Genomic DNA, 24,646 nt, shown 5'->3' with positions numbered 1-24,646 from the left:
ATTTCCAGCACTTGGCAGGAAGATACTGAGCTGAACATGGGGGCGGTTTTTATTTCTTATTTTTTAAACAATGACTTCTTTTAAACAGATGTGTTTGTATGTTAGTCGCTTGGTCTTGTCCGACTCTTTGCAACCCCATGACTGCAGCCCACCAGGCTCCTCTGTCCATGGAATTCTCCAGGCAAGAATACTGAACTTGGCTGCCATTCCCTTTTCCAGGGGATCTTCCTGACCCATGGGTCAAACTCAGGTCTCCCACATTGCAGGCAGATCCTTTAATGTCTGAGCCACTAGAGAAGCCTCCTTTAAACAGGTGCTTCACAGTAATTGTCTCTCTTTCTTCCCCTTCAGGTAGACACATGCTGGGTGTTCTGCAAAGCTTTGGAGGTTGAGGGTATGGCTGTTCTTGGTGGGATGTGAGCTGTGTGAGGGAGCATTCACTAGAGTTAGGGGTTGCGATATCAACTTTAGTGTTGTCTCCTGCAGAAAAGAAGAAAGATAAACTTTACTCCTGCGTGATCCCTTCCTCAGTGTGGAAACCTGAGGGCTCGAGAAAGGGCCCGACTGCTCATGCGTATCTCTGCTTTAATTTCAACACTTAATGTTTTTTTGGATGCCCCTGACTCAGTAGCACGTTTGTGCCTGAGTCTTATGGGCCTTTCTGATGCCTCTCAATGCTTCCTGCTTTCCCACTGGGTCTCCTTCACAAATTTCATCTTCAGTGACATATTATACAGGCATGGTTAGGCAGATGTCTTTCTTTTAACTGAGCTGTAGCTGACTTATAATATTATATTGGTTTCAGGTGTCCAACATAGTGATTCAATGTTCTTGTAGGTTAGGCTTCATTTCAAGTTTTCGTAGAATATATTTTGTAGGCTTTATTTCCTGTAAGCAGGGGATCTGACCACTAGTTATTCTAGCCAGGCAATCCTTAGAGTCAAGGGTCTGTCCTTGGGTGCTTACACTGTTCAGTGTGAAATCCCAGGGTTCAGACGTGGCATGAGTTGGACCCTTGGATGCGAGTTCCCAGGGAGCTTATCAGCAGGTTATAGGAGGAAAGGATGTTCAGTCTGTGGACAGGCTCATATTGACCGAGTTCGCACCCCTATCCTTGGGCAGGCGTTCCCACATCAGGGACACCTGTCCTGACTCAGGCCAGGGAAAGTCAACTCAAGTAGGAGGAAAGAGGAGACAAGAAGAAGTAACTTCAAATCCGAATCCCCAAACTACTTCTAAATACTGAACAAACAACCTCAAAGAAGATGTTGTTTTCTACTGTGCCCAACCTAAGCATAAATCCAAAACCATTATGATTTTTTTATTGAGATATAGTTGATTTACATTGTTGTGTGTCTACTGTACAGTGAAGTGATACCGTATGTGTATATTTTTTCCATTATGGCTTATTAAAGGATGTTGAGTAATAGTTCCCCGTGCTTTATAGTAGGATCTTATTGTTTATCTGTTTTATATAATACTTTGTTTATTGACTATACCAAAGCCTTTGACTGTGTGGATCACAATAAACTGTGGAAAATTCTGAAAGAGATGGGAATACCAGACCACCTGACCTGCCTCTTGAGAAACCTATATGCAGGTCAGGAAGCAACAGTTAGAACTGGACATGGCACAACAGACTGGTTCCAAATTGGAAAAGGAGTACGTCAAGGCTGTATATTGTCACCCTGCTTATTTAACTGCTATGCAGAGTACATCATGAGAAACACTGGGCTGGAAGAAGCACTAGCTGGAATCAAGATTGCCGGGAGAAATATCAATAACCTCAGATATGCAAATGACACCGCCCTTAGGGCAGAAAGTGAGGAGAAACTAAAAAGCCTCTTGATGAAAGTGAAAGAGGAGAGTGAAAAAGTTGGCTTAAAGCTCCACATTCAGAAAACGAAGATCATGGCATCTGGTCCCATCACTTCATGGGAAATAGATGAGGAAACAGTGGAAACAGTGTCAGACTTTATTTTGGGGGGCTCCAAAATCACTGCAGATGGTGATTGCAGCCATGAAATTAAAAGACGCTTATTCCTCAGAAGGAAAGTTACGACCAACCTAGATAGCATAGTGAAAAGCAGAGACATTACTTTGCCAACAAAGGTCCATCTAGTCAAGGTTATGGTTTTTCCAGTGGTCATGTATGGATGTGAGAGTTGGACTGTGAAGAAAGCCGAGTGCCGAAGAATTGATGCTTTTGAACTGTGGTGTTGGAGAAGACTTGAGAGTCTCTTGGACTGCAAGGAGATCCAACCAGTCCATTCTAAAGGAGATCAGTCCTGGGTGTTCTTTGGAAGAAATGATGCTAAAGCTGAAACTCCAGTACTTTGGCCACCTCATGCAAAGAGTTGACTCATTGGAAAAGACTCTGATGCTGGGAGGGATTGGGGGCAGGAGGAGAAGGGGATGACAGAGGATGAGATGGCTAGATGGCATCACCGACTCAATGGATGTGAGTTTGAGTGAACTCCAGGAGTTGGTGATGGACAGGGAGGCCTGGCGTGCTGTGATTCATGGGGTCACAAAGAGTTGGACACAACTGAGCAACTGAACTGAACTGTATCTGCTAATCCCAAACTCCTAATGTGTCCCCTGCCCACTTTCCCCTTTAGTAACCATAAGTTTGTTTTCTATGTCTATGAGTTTCTGTTTTGTAAATAAGTTCATTTACATTACAGTTTTAGACTTCCACATCTAAGTATTATCACATGATATTTGTCTTTGACTTACTTCACTTAATATGATAATCTCTAGTTCCATCCTTGTTGCTGCAAATGACCTTAGTTATGGATGAGTAATATTCTATTGTGTGTGTGTATATATATATACACACACATACATACACACACACACATATATATATGTATGCATTTATTCAGAAAACTAAGATCATGGCATCTGGTCCCATCACTTCATGGCAAATAGATGGAGAAACAGTGGAAACAGTGGCTGACTTTATTTTGGGGGGCTCCAAAATCACTACAGATGGTGATTGCAGCCATGAAACTAAAAGACGCCTACTCCTTGGAAGGAAAGTTATAACCAACCTAGACAGCATATTGAAAAGCAGAGACATTACTTTGTCAACAAAGGTCTGTCTAGTCAAGGCTATGGTTTTTCCAGTAGTCACGTATGGATGTGAGAGTTGAACTATATAAAGAAAGCTGAGTGGCGAAGAATTGATGCTTTTGAACTGTGGTATTGGAGAAGATTCTTGAGAGTCCCTTGCACTGCAAGGAGATCCAACCAGTCCATCCCCAAAGAGATCAGTCCTGGATATTCATTGGAAGGACTGATGTTGAAGCTGAAACTCCAATATTTTGGCCACCTGATGTGAAGAGCTGACTTTTTTGAAAAGACCCTGATGCTGAGAAAGATTGAAGGCAAAAGGAGAAGGGGATGGCAGAGGATGAGATGGTTAGATGGCATCACCAACTCAATGGACATGAGTTTGGGTGGACTCTGGGAGTTGGTGATGGACAGGGAGGCTTGGCGTGCTGCGCTTCATGGGGTTGCAGGGAGTTGGACATGACTGAGCGACTGAACTGAATTGATATATATAAAACATCTCTCTTATTCATTTATCTGTGATGGAATTTAGGTTGCTTCTATGTCTTGGCTATTGTGAATAGTATTGCTATGAACGTTGGTGTCCATATATATTTTCAAATTAAGCCATTCTCTGGATATGTGCCCAGGAATACAACTGCTATATCATATGGCAGCTCTATCTTTAGTTTTCTGAGGAACCTTCATACTATTGTTCATAGTGGCTGCACTGATATACATTCTCACCAGCAGTGTAGGAGGGTTCCCTTTTCTCTACACTCTCTCCAGCATTTATTCTTTGCAGACTTTTTGATGATGACCTTTCTGACCATTGAGGTGATAACCTCATTTTGGTTTGTATTTGCAGTTATCTAATAATTAGTGATGTTGCATGTTGCGTGTCTTTTGTGTGCCATTTCCAAAGGCCCTACCTTCATGTTGAGTGTGAATTTTAAAGAACAGACATCAGTGTATACCACAAACCAAGCCATCTAGCCCCTTTCATAGGGCCTGGATGTCTAGCTCCTTAGTCTGTAGTTATACTGATGTATCAAAATGTAAGTCCTATTCTCCTGATTCAAGCACTTCAGGGACTCTCATTTCCTGCAAAACAAAGCCCAAGCTCCATAGCCTGTATCAGCGGTCTCCAACCTTGATGGCACCAGGGACTGGTTTCGTGAAAGACAATTTTTCCTTGGACTGTGGGGTGGTGGAGTTGGAGATGGTTTCAGGATGATTCAAGTGCATTACATTTATTGTGCACTTTATCTCAATTATTATTATGTGTGATATATAATGAAATATTTATATAACTCACCATAAATACATAATCAGTGGGAGCCCTGAGCTTATTTTCATTTAACTAGATACTTGAGCTCAGGCGGTAATATGAATGATGGGAAGCAACTATAAATACAGATGAAGCTTCCCTCACTCACCTGCTACTCATCTCCTGCTTTGCTGCCTGGTTCCTGACAGGCTGTGGACAGGTGGTCCATGGCCTGGGAGTTGGGGACCCCTGGTCTATATGAATTAATCTGCAACTCACTTGTGCAGTTTCATGTCCCACCACCCCGGCCTTATGGTCCAGAGACTGAAAGGAATATAGTTTTTCCGTGATACGTCTTGCTGCTTCACATGGGTTGTGCCTAAAACATTTTTGTCTACTTCATCTAAAAACAAATGGTTAACTCTACTCATCTTTCAAGACAAAGTTCAAGTATCATATATAGGACGCCTTCGTCCAGTCCCCACGGCTGGGCTTTGAGTATCTCCACTGGCCACTCACGCATTTCAGTTGGCATCTTCAACATAGCACTGACCATCGTTAGTGAGTGACTTTATTTTGTGTTGAGCTCCTGGGTGCACACATGGGTACAGGTTAGGAGCCTAACGCAGATTTATTGCATAAGTTAGGTATTCCTTTGGGATTGTTTGGGTTAAGAGATTTCTTCACCTCTTCCTCCTGCTGTTAGATTTTCCTCAGATGTTTCTTGTGGACAGTTCTTTTCATGATCTAGAAAATATTTCTGTGGTATAAACCAAGGCTTGCTTAGTAGCATAGACCAGTCAGCCTTCCAAGAGAATTTCAGTGCTTGATGCGCTGCTGTTTGAACTGCCCATTCTTAGTTGATTCTTTTTACCCCCAAATTACTATATTCTATGAATAATTCAGAGAATTCCCTTTTGAGAACAAGAATCTTCTCTGTCTTGCCCATCTCCTTATTCCCTTACCTAAAACTGTACCTGGCCCTTAGTAGGTGAGTGGATGAATACTGCTTGTTTCTATCTAGAGAAGTGTATCTATTTTCTTGAAAGTTGTTCTATGATGCCCCATTCTGTTTCCTGACACCTAGAGCTGGAAGGAACAATGTTTTAACATTCGATGCTGCTGCTGCTGCTGCTAAGTCGCTTCAGTCGTGTCCGACTCTGTGCGACCCCATAGACAGTAGCCCACCAGGCTCCCCCGTCCCTGGGATTCTCCAGGCAAGAACACTGGAGTGGGTTGCCATTTCCTTCTCCAATGCATGAAAGGAAAAAGTGAAAGGGAAGTCGCTCAGTCGTGTCCTACTCTTAGTGATCCCATGGACTGCAGCCCAGCAGGCTCCTCCATCCATGGGATGTTCCAGGCAAGAGTACTGGAGTGGGGTGCCATTGCCTTCTCCACTTTAACATTCCATAGGAATATCAAATCTCACAATATCTTAAAAAATATTGAGGTATTATAGCTACAACCTTATGTCTGAGAATACTCTTCAGAGTGTATTAGAATTGATGTATAATAGCCTTTTTTTTTAATGTAGAGAAAACGAAAAAAGAACCTCTTGCTCAGAAAGTCAGCTTTTGCAAGGCATATAGCATGTGATGACCATGAGAGTGTTTGGAACTTGCTAGTGAATTGTGTAAATGAAGGAGTAGACTTACTCTTGTCTGTGAGAAAGAAAGAAATCACCCTTTTCCTGGGGAGTTGGTACTTGTCCACTCATTCAATTCTATTGAATAGACTGTACCTATTAACGCCCTAAAGTAGCTCATCCTAGCGGTAACAGTAGAACTAATAGAACTGACTTGAATGTGTGCCTGGCTTCTTTTCTTTACCACCAAGATTGACTTAATACAGTGCAATGCGTTATTCAGACACTGACCATTTTCGCAAACGAATGTATTTTAGAAAGGTTACTGAAGAGTTGACTCATTGGAAAAGACTCTGATGCTGGGAAGGATTGGGGGCAGAAGGAGACGGGGACGACAGAGGATGAGATGGCTGGATGGCATCACTGACTCGATGGACGTGGGTTTGGGTGAACTCTGGGAGTTGGTGATGGACAGGGAGGCCTGGCGTGCTGCGATTCATGGGGTCGAAAAGAGTTGGACACGACTGAGCGACTGAACTGAACTGAGCTGAAGGTAAACACTAAAGGGCAGCCTTGCGTGTTTATGCCAATGACCCCTGCTCAGTTCCAGAGTGCCTCATTCCAGTAGACTCCAGTGTCAGTGGCGCCTCCTAGAAGCATGGGGTGCAAAATTTACCAGCCTTAAAAAATAATCCTTCTTCAAAAGGATAACTATAGACAGTTAGGTGTTCTACCTTACACAGAATGAGCAAAAGCCAAGACAGTGTGGACACCCAAACCTTTTAGAGAAATTTGAAGATTAGAAAAAAGCTTTCTCAGTGCTTCTTATTTGTATTTTTGAAAGGTGTGAATTACCTAGTATTATATGCGTAGAAGAAGTTGAAGTTGAAATGCACACTCTACCAGAGCCAAAGGTGACAAGAAGGGAGTAATTAACACTGACAATACACGTTGCCCTAGGAACCTAAAAGTGAGAATTTAATTTTCTAGCAAGTCATTTGGAAGTTTTTAATAAGCCAATTGGTCATTCAAATGACTCTGGTGTTACCTATGAAACATAAAAGATTACCTGAAATAATCCCAATTGACTTGATACCAAGGCCTGGTATGGAAAGGAGAGAGCAGTCTCCTATTTAGTTGCCATTATGTATCGAAACCCATGTTTGAATTTTATAGGAAGGGAAGCATGTCATTTGGTGAAACTGAAGGATTGGGTTAGTTGTAATAATTAAGGATAGAGTGTTATTCCTAAATTTATAGCAAGCACATGATAAAGCAGAACTTTTAAATTAGAGGTTTGGATGAGATGTGGAACAAAAGACCTACAATGGCCTCTGCAACAACTGGCATAACAATGTGATAATTATAAACTACATTTTAGCCCTCACACCCTCAAGTGTAATTTAATGAATAGATTAACAAGGAGCAAAAAAGAAAGGGACTAACATTTACAAAGGCCTATTTTGTGCCACGTACTGTGCTGGATATGTAACTATTACTGATCCATTTAATTCTCATAATCACCCTGGGAAGCAGACATTGCCGTATTTTACATGCTGAATTTCTACAAGATTATAAATGTCCACAGTAACCCAGTTAGAACATCCAGGTTAGCTCTGACTCAAATATCATGCTATTTCTACTATAATAGGATGACTCTCAAATACAGAATCGGAGAAGGCAACGGCACCCCACTCCAGTACTCTTGCCCGGAAAATCCCATGGATGGAGGAGCCTGGTGGGCTGCAGTCTGTGGGGTCGCAAAGAGTCGGACACGACTGAGTGACTTCCCTTTCACGTTGCACTTTCGTGCATTGGAGAAGGAAATGGCAACCCACTCCAGTGTTCTTGCCTGGAGAATCCCAGGGACGGGGGAGCCTGGTGGGCTGCCGTCTATGGGTCGCACAGAGTCGGACACGACTGAAGTGACTTAGCAGTAGCAGCAGCAGCAAATACAGAATATAGGAATATAAACAGGAATATTTTTAAGAAAGAGCCATTATGATAGCTAGTTAAGGGACTATAATAAGAAGCAACAGATGCTGCCCAACCAATCAAATATTATTTGCCGTGGTTGAGGGTGATCTAAAGTGAAGCACCCTACTCAATTTTAAACCTCTTTTGATACTGCCTAACCTCTTGGACCAGAGAAGGCAATGGCACCCCACTCCAGTACTCTTGCCTGGAAAGTCCCATGGACGGAGGAGCCTGGTGGGCTGCAGTCCATGGGGTTGCCAAGAGTTGGACATGACTGAGCAACTTCACTTTCACTTCTCACTTTCATGCATTGGAGAAGGATATGGCAACCCACTCCAGTGTTCTTGCCTGGAGAATCCCAGGGACAGTGGAGCCTGGTAGGCTGCCATCTATGGGGTCGCTCAGAGTCAGGCACGACTGAAGCGACTTAGCAGCAGCAGCAGCTTCTTGGACTGCAAGGAGATCCAACCAGTCCATCCTAAAGGAGATCAGTCCTGGGTGTTCATTGGAAGGACTGATGCTAAAGCTGAAACTCCAATACTTTGGTGACCTCATGTGAAGAGCTGACACATTGGAAAAGACCCTGATGCTGGGAGGGATTGGGGGCAGGAGGAGAAGGGGACGACAAAGGATGAGATGGCTGGATGGCATCACCGACTCGATGGACATGAGTTTGGGTAAACTCTGAGAGATGGTGATGGACAGGGAGGCCTGGTGTGCTGCGATTCATGGGGTCGCAAAGAGTCGGACACGACTGAGCAACTGAACTGAATGTAAAAATTATTCTTTTATTGTTTTGCTCAATTCACTTTAAGAGATGACCTCTGGAAGTGCCTTGTATTTGCCATGATGACAGCTCTATAAATGTTGCAATTACTCAAGACACTCCGGAAATGGTTTTGAGAAATAGACACAGGTACAGACATGGAAATTGAAAAATGTCAAAGTAAGATTTGAAAACACCATATATTATAAATAATGGGGAGCCTGAGATACTTGTGCTGTGGTTAAAAACATTTATTTCAAGAAAATTATATTTAGTTAATACTGTCCATATTTCATATTATGCAAAGACACTAGTAATCTGCACAATAAAATAAAAATTAATGTTAAATTGCATAAGTTGACTAACTTTCCTATGTGGATTTTCATGAATTAGATAATGATGACAAAAGCTAATAGGGCTCAATCATTAAGCACTTACTGCATGCCACACTGTATTTAATCTTTGCAACAAGTCTGTGAAGGGCTCCCTAGGTGGTGCTAGTGGTAAAGAACTCTCTTTCCAGTGCAGGAGACGTAAGGGACACAGGATGGATCCCTGGGTTGGAAAGATCTCCTGGAGGAGGAAATGGCAACCCGCTCCAGTATTCTTGCCTGGAGAATCCGATGGACAGAGGAGCCTGGTGGACTATGGTCCATAGGGTCACAAAGAATTGGACACGACTGAAGTGACTTAGCACACAGCACACTGTGAAGTAGACATTTTTATCTCTGCATTGAGAGCTGAGCTTAATGAAATTAGAGAAATTGCTCAGAGTTTCATGAGTTAACAGCGTGTATGTAAGCATTCAGCCTATGTGTAGAGATGGCCAAAGCCCATGACTTTTAACTACTAGTCTGTATGGTTCGACATTATTTTTCAGAACAGGATTTATTTTTATTCTTTAAATGAGGAGCTAATATTTGGAAGCCGCCTCCTCTTATTGTCTTTCGTTGCTGTTGTTGCAGGGAACCAAAGTCCTACAGATGTTCATGTGGTACCTGAATCCACGGCAAGTCTTTGACCTTTCTCAGGAAGGACCGAAAGACGCGTAAGTCTGGAAATACCCTCTGTGCTTCATACCGCTTTAGGCGAGTGAGAAGGTCTCTCTGCTTTGGGGTCCTGCTCTATTATTTGATTACATCGTGAAGCATTCTCTGTCTTTCATCTACTTGCTCACCTCTACTACTCTCCCTCTAAAACTTCACCTGATGTTTCCCCTCTTCCCTGGCTAAGTTTCATTCAACACATATCCTGTGTGTTACTAACTCCTCATGTGTTTGTTGCTTAGATGTGTGTAACTGTGGATAAGGGGCAAGTCTGGATTGAGAGAGGATCCATCCTTTTTCTACTTCTGCATGTATGGCTTTGGAGATGTCCCTTAACAGGAACAAGTGTTTCTTTGTGGAGAATGGCCATGATCTGTTTATGAATGTGTTTGTTTATTTGATTTAGAGATTGTGTATATATATATGCATCCATGATCACTTGTGAAACGAGTGAATTGATTATACCTATAGATTCCATAGCAGAGTGGGGGAGACATTCTATTTCCTGTTTAATTCCTTGTTTGAGCCTCTCAGAAATTTCATTCTCTATTTTTCATTGAAAGGGGTCAAAAATAAAGTCTACTTGTAGGTTACATGTATCTCATATCTTCCTTTTGGTGGAAGGGTGTATGGTAGGAAAGAGCCAGGGATGTTTCTGCTGTTGTCTGGTTCCCTTTTGAAAACCCATCTAATATGATAGTTCAGATTTCATATGTTAAACCTTAGAGCTAAAGAGATAATAATTACTTTTCAATAAGTAATATCAGAGGCAAAGAAGCACTCAGATAATTTCTGAGAATTTATCAGATAATTTCTAAAAAAATAATATTCCTCTATGAAATGGATAAATTATATATTTTAAGCATGCAGGAGAACATTAATTATGAAAATTAATTTCTGTTGTCATTCTTCTAATCTATGAACTTCTTTGCCACTAGAGTTTGCTATAAGACTTCTATTTTTTTTTCTGCATTCAGATGTATTAAATCAAATCTACTGTCCTGGGTTTTGCCCTTTTATGTTTACTTTCCTTAAGATTTTATCATTTTCAGTTAGACTTTAGGTAGATAACTTCATAAATCACCATAAAGAATATGGCAAGACAGGAACTGTTTTCAGAAAAAATGTCATTTGATGTAAATAAGGTGATGTTTCTGGAATAGAGCCATTAGAATCTTCACTTCAGCAGACAGTTTCGTAGTGGAAGTGTCATTACATTTTCTTCAGAGACAACAGGAAAGATCTATTTTCAAGGAGACAAAATAAACTTCGGTACATCTTCCCTCTTTGGGCTGAGAAGTATAAATGGAGGTTTTAGTATTAGCAAGTGAGTGGAATTGTGGGTGCAGTTGTAATAATGCTAGTGGGGTGTCCCTCTCTCTGCAGAAGGTCTTCTAGGGTTAAGAGTGGGAAGTATAACTCTGAAAAATAAATAGATCTGAGGAAAGCTAATCAAATATAAGGAAGAGACTTATAAGGACTATTGATTAATGATGGTTTTCTGTGAGAAAGGAGGAGGAGAATGACTGGAAAGAAAAAGAAGGAAGTTGACACGAATGAGGGAAATAATGTGAGTTGACACATTAATAGGAGTTATGGGAAATAAGCGCCAGGATGTTCCAATACCGGCCACTTGAAAATGGTCATCTGATTGTTGGAGTCAGTCCTCTTGTGATCACTCAGATCGGGTCACTTTGTAATTAGTTTTGAGGGTATTACCATCCTCATGATTATACATTCTCTTCACCTGCCCCCTCGCCCTCTTTTGTGCTGTGTGTTGGAATAATGCTCTCTGCCATGGCCAGGGATAGGCTCTTTTGTTAACTTTTTCCTGTTTCCTCCACAGGCTTGAGTTGTATAGGAAGGTACCAAACCTGCGGATTCTGGCCTGTGGTGGGGATGGAACGGTAGGTCCTTGAAAGAGAATCCGGTTCTCTTCCTTGTTTCTTCCGTCTGCCATTTGTTCTCCTGAAAACATGTGTCTTTCTTCATTCCCACCTCACAGTCTTTCCAGTCCCCTAAACAGGGGTCCCCGACCTCTGGGATCTGATACTCCATGATCTGAGGTGGAACTGGTATAATAAGAATAGAAGTAAAGTGCACAGAAGGTGTAATGCACTCAAACCATCCTCCCCTGACCCTGGTCCTTGGAAAAATTATCTTCCATGCAACCGGTTCCTGGTGTCAAAAGGTTGGGGACCACTGCCCTAAAGCATTTGTCTCTTATGTGAATCCAAGCCCCTAAGGGTTAGGAGGGACTCTTGTTATTGCCCTTAAGGATTCAGTCTTGATCTTTCTAAATTCTGTTTCCCCCGCTCCTGCCCTGTGTCTCCCTGTTCCACAAAGTAAGGATCACTAGAATGAAGATCACTAGATCACTAGAATGACCTTTTGATCACTAGAAGTGATCTTCTAGCCACATCACTAGAATGAAGATCGTAGATGACTAAATGATTTTTAAAACAGAAACTGACCTATTTCTGGATATTCTTAATAGTTGGTCACAATTCTGGAAGAGAAATATGCATACACAATTGAATTATTGCTTTTTATTTTTTACTTGTGGAAATAAAAGAATATTGACCAACGTTTTGTCTTAAAGATCACAGTTGGTCCTCTTTGGAGTCATTTTAGGAGAAAAGATGGAATTGGGCTGACGTTTAATATCATGGGTGTATTTCCCCCAGTTTGTCTCATCTGTTTCTCAGTTTGCCCTCTACTTATGTTGCTATATTTAGCAAAGGCAACTAATTGAGAATGGTGACATTTAGATTTTGCTGTTCAGTATCTTTTCTTCTGTATTTAGAGTCTGATCTCATAGGATTTTATTATGAACTATCTTTGGCTTTTCTCTAATTTTCCTAATTAGAATGTTTTATTCTCAAAGGTAGCAACAGAATCTTCTAATTTTATCTCTCACAGCACGTGAGCAGTTAATGCTGCACTGAATACACATTATATACTAATAAGCACAACCAGAAAGAAATTAAACAGTGATTCCCTAGTCCTTTAAGATTTTCTGCAGAGAGGAAAACAATTTTCAGTTGAGAAAATAGTGTTTACTATTCTTTGAAACTCTGATACACATTATTAGCTTATAAGATTCATTCTAAAGTCTTAAAGAAGCCAAACCTATTTTGCTTTGTTTAACCTGGTGCTTTCCAGAATTGTTTGACTGTTGGGATAGCCCTGGTATCCTGAATTCAGGGTCCTTTCTCTCTCTTAAATGACAATTACCTCCAATCTGTGTTGGCTGCCTGTGCCGTCTTCGTATATCAGGCTTCATCATGGACTGGCTGTCCCACCTTCCAAACTTCCCCTTCTCCCCTGAGTCTCTCATCACCTCTCTCTGCCCGCACCCCCCTCCCCCCACCTCACGGCTTTTCTCCCCTAATTCAGCAGGTATGTGTAGAAAGCACTGTTCTAGGTCCAGACACATGTGAAACATTTGTAATTATGGAGTCAGAGCTGAATTTCAAAAGAAGAGAAAAAGATAGAAGGAGAAGGACCACCAGTAGTCTTATCAAGGAAAACAACCCCCAAAGAAGTTTCAAGACAGTGATTATATTGTTAAGAGACTGAAGGATTACTATGGATTTGGAGACTAGGAGGTAACTGGTGGTTTTCAGGAGAATAGTTTTAATAGAGTGCCTGACACATTTTAATAGACAGAACCCAGAATGAGAGATTTATCATTGTCGCTAAGTTGTGCCTGCCTCTTTGCAACCCCATGGATTGTAGCAGACTTCCCTGTCCTTCACTATCTCCTGGAGTTTGCTCAAACTCATGTCCATTGAGTCAGTGATGCCATCAATGGGACAAAACCCATAATGAATGAGATTTGGTACCACCCTTATGATTTCTGAGCTTCCCTGGTGGCTCAGATGGTGAAGAATCCACCTGCAATGAAGGAGGCATGGGTTTGATCCCTGGGTTGGGACGATCCCCTGAAGATGGGAATGGCAACCCACTCCAGTATTCTTCCCTGAAGAATTCCATGGGCAGAGGAGCCTGGTGGATACAGTCCATGGGGTTGCTAAGAATCTGGACATGATGGAGCAACTACTGAGCAACAACACACATAAGGAGTTCTAATGAGCAGATCCAATCACAGTGTTGAATTTCTAGAAATACTTTCTGGTGTCATTAATGCCACCTTCTTGACTTGCAGACTACCTGGTTCTCCTGCTTTTCTTGTCTTTTCTAGCATCTCTTCTTTAAATATACCATAATTAGGTATCTTTTTAATTGGGTATCTGGAAGACCTAGACCATGAGCTAGGTCTTCCAGAAGCCTGGATGTAACTTCTCATTTGTGTTCTAGGTGCTGTTTCCTCCCTGGTACCTTATCTATGATCCTAGCTTCAGTTTTTACATCTTTCTACATAGTTCACAACTGCAGTAGACATTTATATGTATAACAGCTATGAAAAGTGGTATATTTCCCTTAGAATTGATGCATTCTTTTGAGCTAATTATTTTTGTCAGTGGTAACCTCTGTAGTCCAATCATGTAGAATCAAAACTTTGCATATCTTCTACCTTATATAAAACCAGATTTTATTTTATTTTACCTTGTTAAAACAAGTTGTCCTGTGAAAGGTATCTGGGGTTTATGATGTGTTTATCAAGGTACGTGATTAATGTTTTTAATTTGATCAGTTTAGAATATGAAACTTTTAATTTTGAGTGTTTGTTTGAAGGAGAGGCCTGCTGATGGAATCATGAAGAGAACCTCTTGGCTCTTGGCAAATGAAGGATAATTCCTGAGTGCCGGGTATATGTTTGACATCAGGTGCTCAGCCTTCATTTAGTGAGTATGTCTATCACTGCAGAGGTTGTCAGAATTCTAAGTGACAGGGTTCTAGGAGGAATCAGAAATGGAATGCTTTGGACTGGTTGGGATGAGGATATGTTAATCCTTAATCACATCTGTTTATATACAAAGTATTATTTAATATACAGACATCTTACATTAATTTGAAAAAAGTTCTTAGGCTTCAGTATGAGTTACTTTAATTTGATGCTGTTAAAAAGTACAAAGGCATATACTGAACTTGGAAGAGGAAGAGATACTTGTGCCACCGTTGCTGTGGCTTTTGGCAAGTTCCTTAACCCCTTCTGAGATGTTCTAAGTCTGAAAACAGATACATTTGGATCCCTAAGGCTCTTCACAACTGTAGCATTATATTACTATAGACCATTGCTGTTTAGGAGAGCTGTTATATAAGCTGCAGTCTTTAAGTTTTCTAGAAGACACTTTAAAAAACTAAGAAGCAGGTGAAATTGATTTTATAATATATTTCTTTAACCCAACCCAGTATATCCAAGATACTATCATTTCAACACACAGTCAGTGTAAAGTTACTAATGGGATGTTTTAAGCTCAGTTTGTATTGTCTCCAGAACCAGCCTATATTTTAAATTTACAGCGCCTCCAGTTTGGATCAGCCACGTTTGAGCAGTCTGTGACCACACCTGGCCAGTGGCAGCTGCGGGGGACAGCGCCACAGTATCAGGCTCTGGTTTACAGAATCCCAAGATGGTCACATAGTTGCAGGCATCCAGTCGGCTGGTCCCATCTTTGATCTCTAGGCGGAGAGAAAATAACTCAGAATGATCTCAAATTTTCATGTTTTAAGCTAGACATATTCTGTCTTTGGGGTAGATTTGCGTTCTGTGCTTTCTGCGGCCACATCTCCACCCATCGAACTCCCCATGGCTGCTGCGTGACTAGCAAGGAGTCTGTAAACTGAGACACTAAAGTCACAGGTCCCCTCCCCTCCTGAAGGAGCCTTAAGGTGTAATGTGATCTGTGGTTACCTGCCCTTGGCCTTGATGAACTGAGCTGGACCCAAAGGTCCACCCTTAACCCTGTTGACGTCTTTCCCAAGGGCTGGAGTTAAATGGGCTCGAACTACAGCATGCCTATTTCCGGTTCAGTTGGCATCCCCAGGTGAGGATACATGCTAAACAGAAGGCACGCCCATGCCCTGGCTCACTGCAGCCACAGAACAGGGAAGAAAGGTTTATTTCCCTCTAACTGACAGGACAAGTAAATTGTTCCACATGCCTCTTCTCTCAGCCTCTCCACATCCCAGAGTCTCTTGAGAAACAGCCCACGGTGTAACCTCAGTTATCTTCATGCCAGTGAGAGAATGGACAGCCTAAAGTCTACACTGTATTAAAAAAAAAAAACAAAAACTCATATTTTGGCTTTTTTCTCAATTCCTTTAGCGTTGATTTTAAACATTTATCTTACCATAGAGTGACTTTGTAAACTATTAAGTGCAAATATAAAAATATCAAGAGGACGAATGGCAGTGTACATGTTAGAAAGGAAACCTAGTTGTCAAATGCTGCCTTTGGATGGTCTTTCAGGGTGCAAAAACGTTCCCCTTGTTCTTTTGATTTCTTCATATGAGAATCCTTTACTTTTCTGCCTGCAGATAATATGAGGAAAGGCAATTGTGCACCTGCTCTGTTCGAAGAAAATGTCAATTCACGGTCCTGTTCGCCCGCCCCTCAGTCCATTCACAAGCTAGCATGTTGCTGAATGAAAACGCTGCTCCTCCTGTACTTGGGAAATTATCTGGTGATAGTTATAGCTGGATGTGGCCAGGAGGTGGCAGCATCGGGCAACTGCTGCAGCCTCAGGGCTGAAGCCGGGGACCCTGGTGAGCTAGCTTTGTCAGCCTTGCTTTGCCTAACAGAAGGCAGGAGGAGCTCTGCTACCTGCAACATGACAGCCCATTCTTCAGTTGTGATGCGAAATATGCTCAGTGTCCTCTGTTGCAATTACTTAAGTTTAATTGAAGAGGTGCTTGTGGAGATGATTTGGGATAATGCAAAATTCCCAGCAAATACAGTCCTGCCCACAATATGCATCTGGGCTTCCAGCAGGAGCAGAGTCCTGGGTCCTGGGAAGGGAGAGCCGCTGATAACGGGCTTTAAGACCTTTTATATAGTTTTGTTCTCATAGGGGCGGAGACACGGACTATTCCTGAAGACCTTTTATGCCTCCTTCTCTTGTAGGTATATAGTCTCTCCCCACCACTGCCCTGCCCCCTCTACCCCCATCCCCTGTCTCTTTCACCTTTCTGCTATAGTACAGCTTGGGTTTTACTTTTTTGATAGTCTGTGAAAGACTTTGTGACTTGTTGGCAGTCAGCATTGGGATCGATCTGTAAAATTCAAGGCTCAACTTCGAAGTGGAGACACAGGAAAAAGGCATTTTGCTTCTAGGAAACTAGACCATTTTATGGATGAAGTAAAGAAAAAAGAAGAAAAATATATAGCTTAAGTCAGAGCAGTAAATGTTAATTTTAGGGTTTCCTATTTGTCAGGCACCTGCTAATCAATGTCTTTATGTCATTTAATTGATAAAATGCTCATATGAGGCAAGTACTGTTGCCCCTTTTTACATAGGAAGGAATTAGGTTAACTGACTTGCCTAAGCTCACCTGGCCAGTATGTGATGGAGCCAGCAAGTCTCCCCCATCTCTGTGCCTTTCCTAGGTTATGTTGCCTTTTGGGGAAGATGGTTGTTGGGAAGATGTAGCTCTTGGATGAGAAAAATTATTCAAGAGTTGTGTGAAAGAAAGAGCAAGAGCCACGTTAGCCAAAGAACTGTGAGCCAAATATGGATTCAAGACAAAAAAATCTGTGCTGTGAAAGGCAGGAGACGTTTGATGACTCCAAGGGTTATATAATTGATGATGCCTGCTTGTATCAGGGGAAAATTAAATGGTTGATTAACTGGCCATTGGATGGCATCACCAAATCAATGGACATGTGTTTGAGCAAACGCTGGAAGATAGTGAAGGACAGGGAAGCCTGGTGTGCTGCAGTCCATGGGGTGGCAAAGAGTCAGATACGACTTAGTGCCTGAACAACAACAAACTGGCTATTGGGAAAAGGAGAGAGAATCTATTTCTGCAGTTTTTTTGTTTTTTGTTTTTTTTTTTTAAACCAGATCAACTGATAAGAAAGGGGAAGATCCTTTACATTCAAATCAACTGTATGTTTTCCTTTTATGCTTGAAAGTGAAGCAAAAGTAGCTCAGTCCATGTCCGACTCTTTGCAACCCCATGGACTATAGCCCACCAAGCTCCTTTGTCCAAGGGATTCCTCTGGCAAGAATACTGGAGTGGGTTGCCATTTTCATCTCCGGGGATCTTCCCCACCCAGAAGTCAAACCTGAGTCTCCTGTTTTGCAGGCAGATTCTTTACCATCTGAACCACTGGAGAAGCCTATACTTAGGCCAAGTCTAAAACAGAAAGGGGATGGTGACAAGTCAGAGGGTCCAAAGGACTCTTGCCATTTTGTGGAATCACACCACAGTGTCATGTGGAATCTTGGCAGCCTTCCAAGAAAAAGAAAGGACCAATTCTTAAAGTTTGAATGAGGACAATTATACTGATCAGAGATCTCTTCAGTTCAGTCGCTCAGTTGTGTCCGACTCTTTGCGACCCCATGAATCACAGCACGCCAGGCCTCCCTGTCCATCACCAACTCCCGAGTTCACCCAAACCCATGTCCATCGAGTCAGTGATGGCCATCCAGCCATCTCATCTCTGTCATCCCCTTCTCCTCCTGCCCCCAATCCCTCCCAGAATCAGGGTCTTTTCCAGTGAGTCAACTCTTTGCATGAGGTGGCCAAAGTATTGGAGTTTCAGCTTCAGCATCAATCCTTCCAATGAACACCCAGGACTGATCTCCTTTAGGGTGGACTGGTTGGATCTCCTTGCAGTGGAAGGGACTCTCAAGAGTCTTCTCCAACACCATAGTTCAAAAGCATCAGTTCTTCAGCACTCAGCTTTCTTCACAGTCCAACTCTCACATCCATACATGACCACTGGAAAAACCATAGCCTTCACTAGACAGACCTTTGTTGGCAAGTAATGTCTCTGCTTTTTAATATGCTGCTGAGATTGGTCATAACTTTCCTTCCAAGGAATAAGCGCCTTTTAATTTCATGGCTGTAGTCACCATCTGCAGTGATTTTGGAGGCCCCCCCCCCAAAAAAATTTTGACACACAAAATAAAGATCTATTTGTAAGGCTGGACCCCGGGGGGCCATAATGGGCCGCCCCTCCTCTCCCTCTCACCGGCGGGGGAAGTCCCTAATGGAAGGAGCTGCCCAGATCCTGGGGACCAGTGACAGCACACCTCGCCAGCTAAAGCCACGTAAAAGGACCTATCAGCCCGCGACGCCTCGGCCTGGCGACCTATCCGAACTCCCGCTCATTAACCTGACCATCCTTCGCAACAAACTTATATAAGCCGCTTCTAACACGGTCCAGTCCGAGCGCTGACTTCCTCGACCTGCCTCGTTCAGTCGGGGAACCCCGCCCGGGAGCGCTTCACCATTAAAAAGCCTGTTAGATCACTCTTTTCGGGGTCCTGGTTGTCTTTACCTAACACTATTAGGAGACACTTGATCAATTCATGGAAGTTATGGGACACTTATTTCAAAGTTACTCGACAATTATTTGTGTTTTATGGGTTGTAAATTATTCTCTGACCTTCTGCTCTGTCTTACTCTTAGTGTTCTTTCTGGTATTTAGAATTTCTCTCTGCAGGCTCGACTGCAGAGGAAGTTTTTTGCTGTGTGATTTTTCCCTTTTCTTTCTCTGCACCCTTGTGCTAATCTTTTTTAGGAGTTTGGATGGTTTCCAGGATCCTGAGACTCGAGTTGGGTTTTCTATAAGCGGTTAGGGCTCCCATCCTGACCCTGGGTCAGGGGTGTTTCAGGTGTGTCAACAAGCTCATGGGCATTTCAATTCACTAATAGAAGCTTTATCCCTCCAGCCCTAAGGCATCACAGCTTTCTGCGGATGATGGCCTCAGGCAGTGGCTCCTCACTCTCTCTTCTTGGCCTCTTTTCTTCTGACCACATAGGGAGTCTGGTTCATACACAGCCTCCTGCCAGCAAGGGGTGAACTTTTATCCCCTGTCATCAGACAGAAGCCAAACGCCTGGCTTCCTCTGCTTGCCCCTCTGTGCTTTCTTTGTTTCTGACCCATGGAGACTCTTTTTTTTCCTCTTATTTTTATGTCTAGAGGGAAATAGAATGTTCAAAGTGTGAACTCATAGCATTATCTTTATCCAGAAAAGACAGACCTATTTCAAAGGACCGCAAGAAAAATATTTCTAATTTAAATCTATCTAAAAGAACTTTGATTTGACTTGTGAGTATAAATCAGAATAGGGGAGCTGCCAGGGCATGTCTCAGAGAAGTTAAAGAGTCTGTATTCTTTTCCCTGCTGTATATGGGATATTGAATTAGATTTCCAGTAAGTTCCACCTCCTCTCTCAGAGTCTCTGGTTCTACTCAGGGCTGTTTACAGCTGTAGTCAGGGAGCCCAGATTGTTGGGATTTCTGAATTTTCATGTCCGTTTTCATGACCTTTAAACCCCCTGCTCATCATTTGTTAGAGGCCTCTGCTTTGACTCGATCTCGTTTGTGTTTTCAGCGGCTGAGGAACAACCTCTAACAGAGTCATTAGCACTACTTTAGCATCTGGCTTTTTTGTTTTTCTTTTACTTTGATAGCAAGCTTAGTGAGCTTGCTAAAGAAGAGCTAAAGAAGCCCTGGGTGGGAATCTGAGAACTTGTCTAGGGATTCTTTGCTCAGTTTGGGGGAATGAGGGGACTTGTGGACCCTCATGTAGATCTAAATTTTTAGTTTCCCACCTTGGGCCAGCCTTGTGTTGCCCATTTCTAAAAGGTGAACACAGTTTTAGGCTTCTTGATGGATGGGCAAGTTTGACATCCTAAAAAATAGTCACTGTGGAGGAGAAAGGGTTTTAGATAAGGGGTCAGCAGAACTGGTTATGACTCTTGTTTATTTCACTTCTGATTATTTGGTCTTGAGCAAATACCATAGCCTCTGTGTACCTCAGTTAATAAATCTGCAAATTAACTGAATTTGATTAAGCAGTTTCCAAGGATTCTGCATCATTTCATGGCAAATAGATGGGGAAACAGTGGAAACAGTGGCTGACTTTATTTTGGGGGGCTCCAAAATCACTGCAGATGGTGATTGCAGCCATGAAACTAAAAGATGCTTACTCCTTGGAAGGAAAGTTATGACCAGCCTAGATAGCATATTCAAAAGCAGAGACATTACTTTGTCAACAAAGGTCCCTCTAGTCAAGGCTATGGTTTTTCCAGTGGTCATGTATGGATGTGAGTGTTGGACTGTGAAGAAAGCTGAGTGGCGAAGAATTGATGCTTTTGAACTATGGTGTTGGAGAAGACTCTTGAGAGTCCCTTCCACTGCAAGGAGATCCGACCAATCCATCCTAAAGGAGATCAGTCCTGGGTGTTCATTGGAAGGACTGATGTTGAAGCTGAAACTCCAATACTTTGACCACCTGATGCGAAGAACTGTCTCATTTGAGAAGATCCTGATTCTGGGAAAGATTGAGGGCAGAGGAGAAGGGGACGACAGAGGATGAGATGGTTGGATGGCATCACCAACTCAATGGACATGGGTTTGGGTGAACTCTGGGAGTTGGTGATGGACAGAGAGGCCTGGCGTGCTGCAGTTCATGGGGTCGCGAAGAGTCAGACACGACTGAGCGACAAATTGAACTGAACTGAAGGATTCCCCAGTGCTCCAAAGATCACAAAGGTCCATGGTATTGACTCTGGGATGGTCAGGCCACTTGGGAGCTGAGTTTAGTTCTTTACTGAAACATTTCTTGCACCAGAGCGGCTCAGAGGTTGGCCTTTGATGTGTGGCAAACCTAGCTTTGAATGTCAGCTCTACCGTACAAATGTTGTGATGTTAAGGCAGTGGAAACTTTCAAGCCTTGGTTTCTTTGTCTACGAATTGGGAATCAAAATTATATCTATTGTAGAGAGTTGTTTTGAAGTTTAATAATTCAGTAGAAAGCTTAGCTTAGGGACTAGCACACAGAAAAGATCAGTATGCCCTTCTTTTTGTTAATTGGAAAATCCTTGAGAGCAGCCATGCTGCCTTATCTTAAGTGTCTCACTCGTCTTTTTATTTCAGTTCCTTATTTCCATGCTTTATATATAGTAGTGTTCAATCAATGTACTGTCAAAATACAGTTCTAAAAAATTTGAAACATGATTCTCAAACAACTTTAGAATCAATAAATGTTAAAAACTTTATTTAGGTTTGTAATAAAGGAGTTAGCAAGGTAATACCGCCAGTTTATTGGAGAAGAAGAGGAAAAGAATTATGTAGTTTATACCAGAATAATTTTTTCTAAATTTGAGACAAAATTGGTTTATGTTCTGATGGGGGAATAGAACCAGAGCATTTAAAGTGATCTTCTCTTCTCAATGTTTGTAACTCTCTACAGGACAAAAATTCTCCCAGTAACTTACACTCATAAAGTTCTTAGATAAGCCTGTGACGCCGCTCTAGAATGACATTGTGAGGATAGTCAGGTTTCTTTTTTGCTGTTTCCAAGTTTGGGGTAATTTTTCTAAATAGTTATAATAAGACAAAACACCAAGTATTATTTATCTTAGAAAAAGATTGAACAGGAATATGATTCTAGTATATAAGTATCCACTTTCTGCCTAAGCTTGTAATAAGTACTAAGTTCATCCATAATTATGTTTTTTAATGTTTCATTAAGAGGAATGTAGGGATATTTAGGAAAGCACTACTAATTTCTAAGATGATAACGTACAGAGTAACCATTTAATGAGTACTTCCATAAGCTATGCACCATATCAAGGTTTTTATGTATGTTTTAGTTTTAATCTATAAACAGTCTTGTGAGGTAGGTATTATTATCCTCATTTTGAAAATCAAATAAATGAGTCTTACTGAGGTCAAATATTTAATCAAGATGACAAAGCCAGTGTGAGCCAGAATTGAGATTTAGTCTGATTTCCTGAAATGCCCTAGGGATAAACCAACCTCCCTAAATTGTAAACTCTCCTGAATTTTAAAGTAGAGCTCTAGTTAAACACAAGAGATGTGGGTTCAATCCCACAAGTCAAGAGGATTCCCTGGAGAAGGAAACGGCAACCCACTCCAGTATTCTTACCTGGAAAATGCCATGGGCAGAGGAGCCTGCATTTGACTCTTTGCAACCCCATGGCTCCAGTCCATGGAGTTGCAAAGAGTCAAATATGACTGAGAGCACACACATACTAGTTAAACACATGATGAACGGGTCTAGTTTTGTTTAGATGAAATGGTGTATACAAAATGGTTCTTTTTCCCTTTGAAGAGACTTGGCACATTGAAACTGCTTGCGATAAGTGCCCTTTCTGTTTCCTGGTTGCTGGATTTTTAAAGAAAAATATGCCTATTCTGTTTTGCTCCTTGTAAAGCCTCCTATTCTCAGGTTGTTTTCTTTGTAACTTATTTATCTTTCTTCTATCTCTTCTGGCCCCCAAATGTCTGTAGGTGGGCTGGATCCTTTCCATTCTGGATGAACTGCAGCTGAGCCCTCAGCCTCCCGTCGGGGTCCTTCCTCTGGGGACTGGGAATGACCTGGCTCGGACTCTCAACTGGGGAGGGGTAAGCATGTTCTCAGGGGCTGCCCACGTCATCAAGCAGTGGGGTCCCCGAATCCACAGATGCTCTAGTGGAGGCACATGTGCTCCTCTTGTTCAAGCAACAAGTTCGAGTTGAGGATCAAGGTCCCCATGAACCATGGCTTTATCTTCAGTTTAAATCTATAGTCAGCTAAAGAGGAAGTTTTATTTTTATAAATGGGCTTTAGTACGCATGTCTGGGTCTTTTTGAGTTATCCACCAAAAGACAGTAGTCACAGGTATCCAGGGGGTGGGTTGGTCCTCATATTAAGCAATTACAGAGACTCAAATTGCTCCTGACCCCTGGTCTGCCCTGATGAACCTGGTTCAGATTTCTGATTCTTACTTTGGAAGAGTCATGTCTATGTTTGAGCATTTAGTGTTCTGGTCAGCGTCATGAGAGTTTTCGCTATACAGGTAACCAATTTTCCTTTTCGCCCAGGAGTCAACTTCAGGCAAGCTTGTTGAAAGTAGTTTATCTGCCACTAACCAGCCATTTAAAAGGGGCTTCCCAGGTGCCTCAGTGGTAAAGAATCCTCCTGCAAGATGAGAGATGCGGGTTTGATCCCTGGGGTCAGGAATATCCCCTGGAAAAGGAAATAGCAAACCAACTCCAGGGTTCTTGCCTGGTAAATCCCACAGACAGAGGAGGCTGGTGGGCTACAGTCTATGGGGTTGCAAAGGGTTGGACATGACTTAGTGGCTAAACAACAACAGTCATTTAAAAACTGTTATTATCCTCATCATCATTAATATTTTTTATAATATTAGGAAAATAAGTAAGCACAATATGCTAACATATGCTGCCTGACTGGCTTTTTAACTGCTCATATGAAATTATTGCCTGGGCTGGGCTCGATGAAAATTATCTTCAGATATTAGCAGGTATTAATCCGGCTTTTGGGTGTATTAACCTCCCATGGGTGATAATTATGTCACTACATCAGCAGATATTTATTTGGCCTTGGGTGAATTAACTTCCCAGAGGTCTTTTTTAAATTTTATGTAAGCATAGTATAAATAATATATTCTTATGAGGCAGCTAGTGTATTTATCAGTATTAGTTCCTCTTATCTAAATCAATGACTTGATCATCCTTAATAATCATGCTATCAGTCATGTGTGTTCAAGGAGTAAGTAGATAGCTCCCTAGCAGGGCTCTTCATCAGTCAGACTTGCCTTAGGTCATGAAAGGAATGGTGTCTTAGGACAAGGTCAGGAAGAGGTGAGTGAAATGGAATATTAGAAATCACCTAGCAGATGTCGCTTGATTGTTTTCCTGCTTCACCACGTACACTTGTTCTGTGTATCCTCCAAATTTCTCTAGAGGGAGACGTGGGGAAATCTGTTTTCACTCTGATAAAAACAGCCATCCAGCATGGCTCTCAAATGACTGCCATTGACTGTTAG

At 42.0% G+C, this 24,646-nt stretch overlaps 1 protein-coding gene across 1 annotated transcript in view; it reads left to right on the top strand.

Annotated features, from left to right (window-relative positions):
• DGKI (diacylglycerol kinase iota) overlaps positions 1 to 24,646 on the top strand; it is a 504,567-nt gene that overhangs the window by 273,058 nt on the left and 206,863 nt on the right. The window contains exons 11-13 of the mRNA XM_052638497.1: positions 9,621 to 9,703; positions 11,548 to 11,608; positions 23,106 to 23,219. Of these exons, the coding sequence (XP_052494457.1) occupies positions 9,621 to 9,703; positions 11,548 to 11,608; positions 23,106 to 23,219 (258 nt within the window). The remainder of the gene's footprint in view (positions 1 to 9,620; positions 9,704 to 11,547; positions 11,609 to 23,105; positions 23,220 to 24,646) is intronic.

The sequence above is a fragment of the Budorcas taxicolor genome, chromosome 4, assembly GCF_023091745.1.
Source record: "Budorcas taxicolor isolate Tak-1 chromosome 4, Takin1.1, whole genome shotgun sequence".
Taxonomy (NCBI): domain Eukaryota; kingdom Metazoa; phylum Chordata; class Mammalia; order Artiodactyla; family Bovidae; genus Budorcas; species Budorcas taxicolor.
The sequence above is the reverse complement of the archived record's forward strand: the minus strand, read 5'-3'. Positions and strand labels throughout refer to the sequence as shown.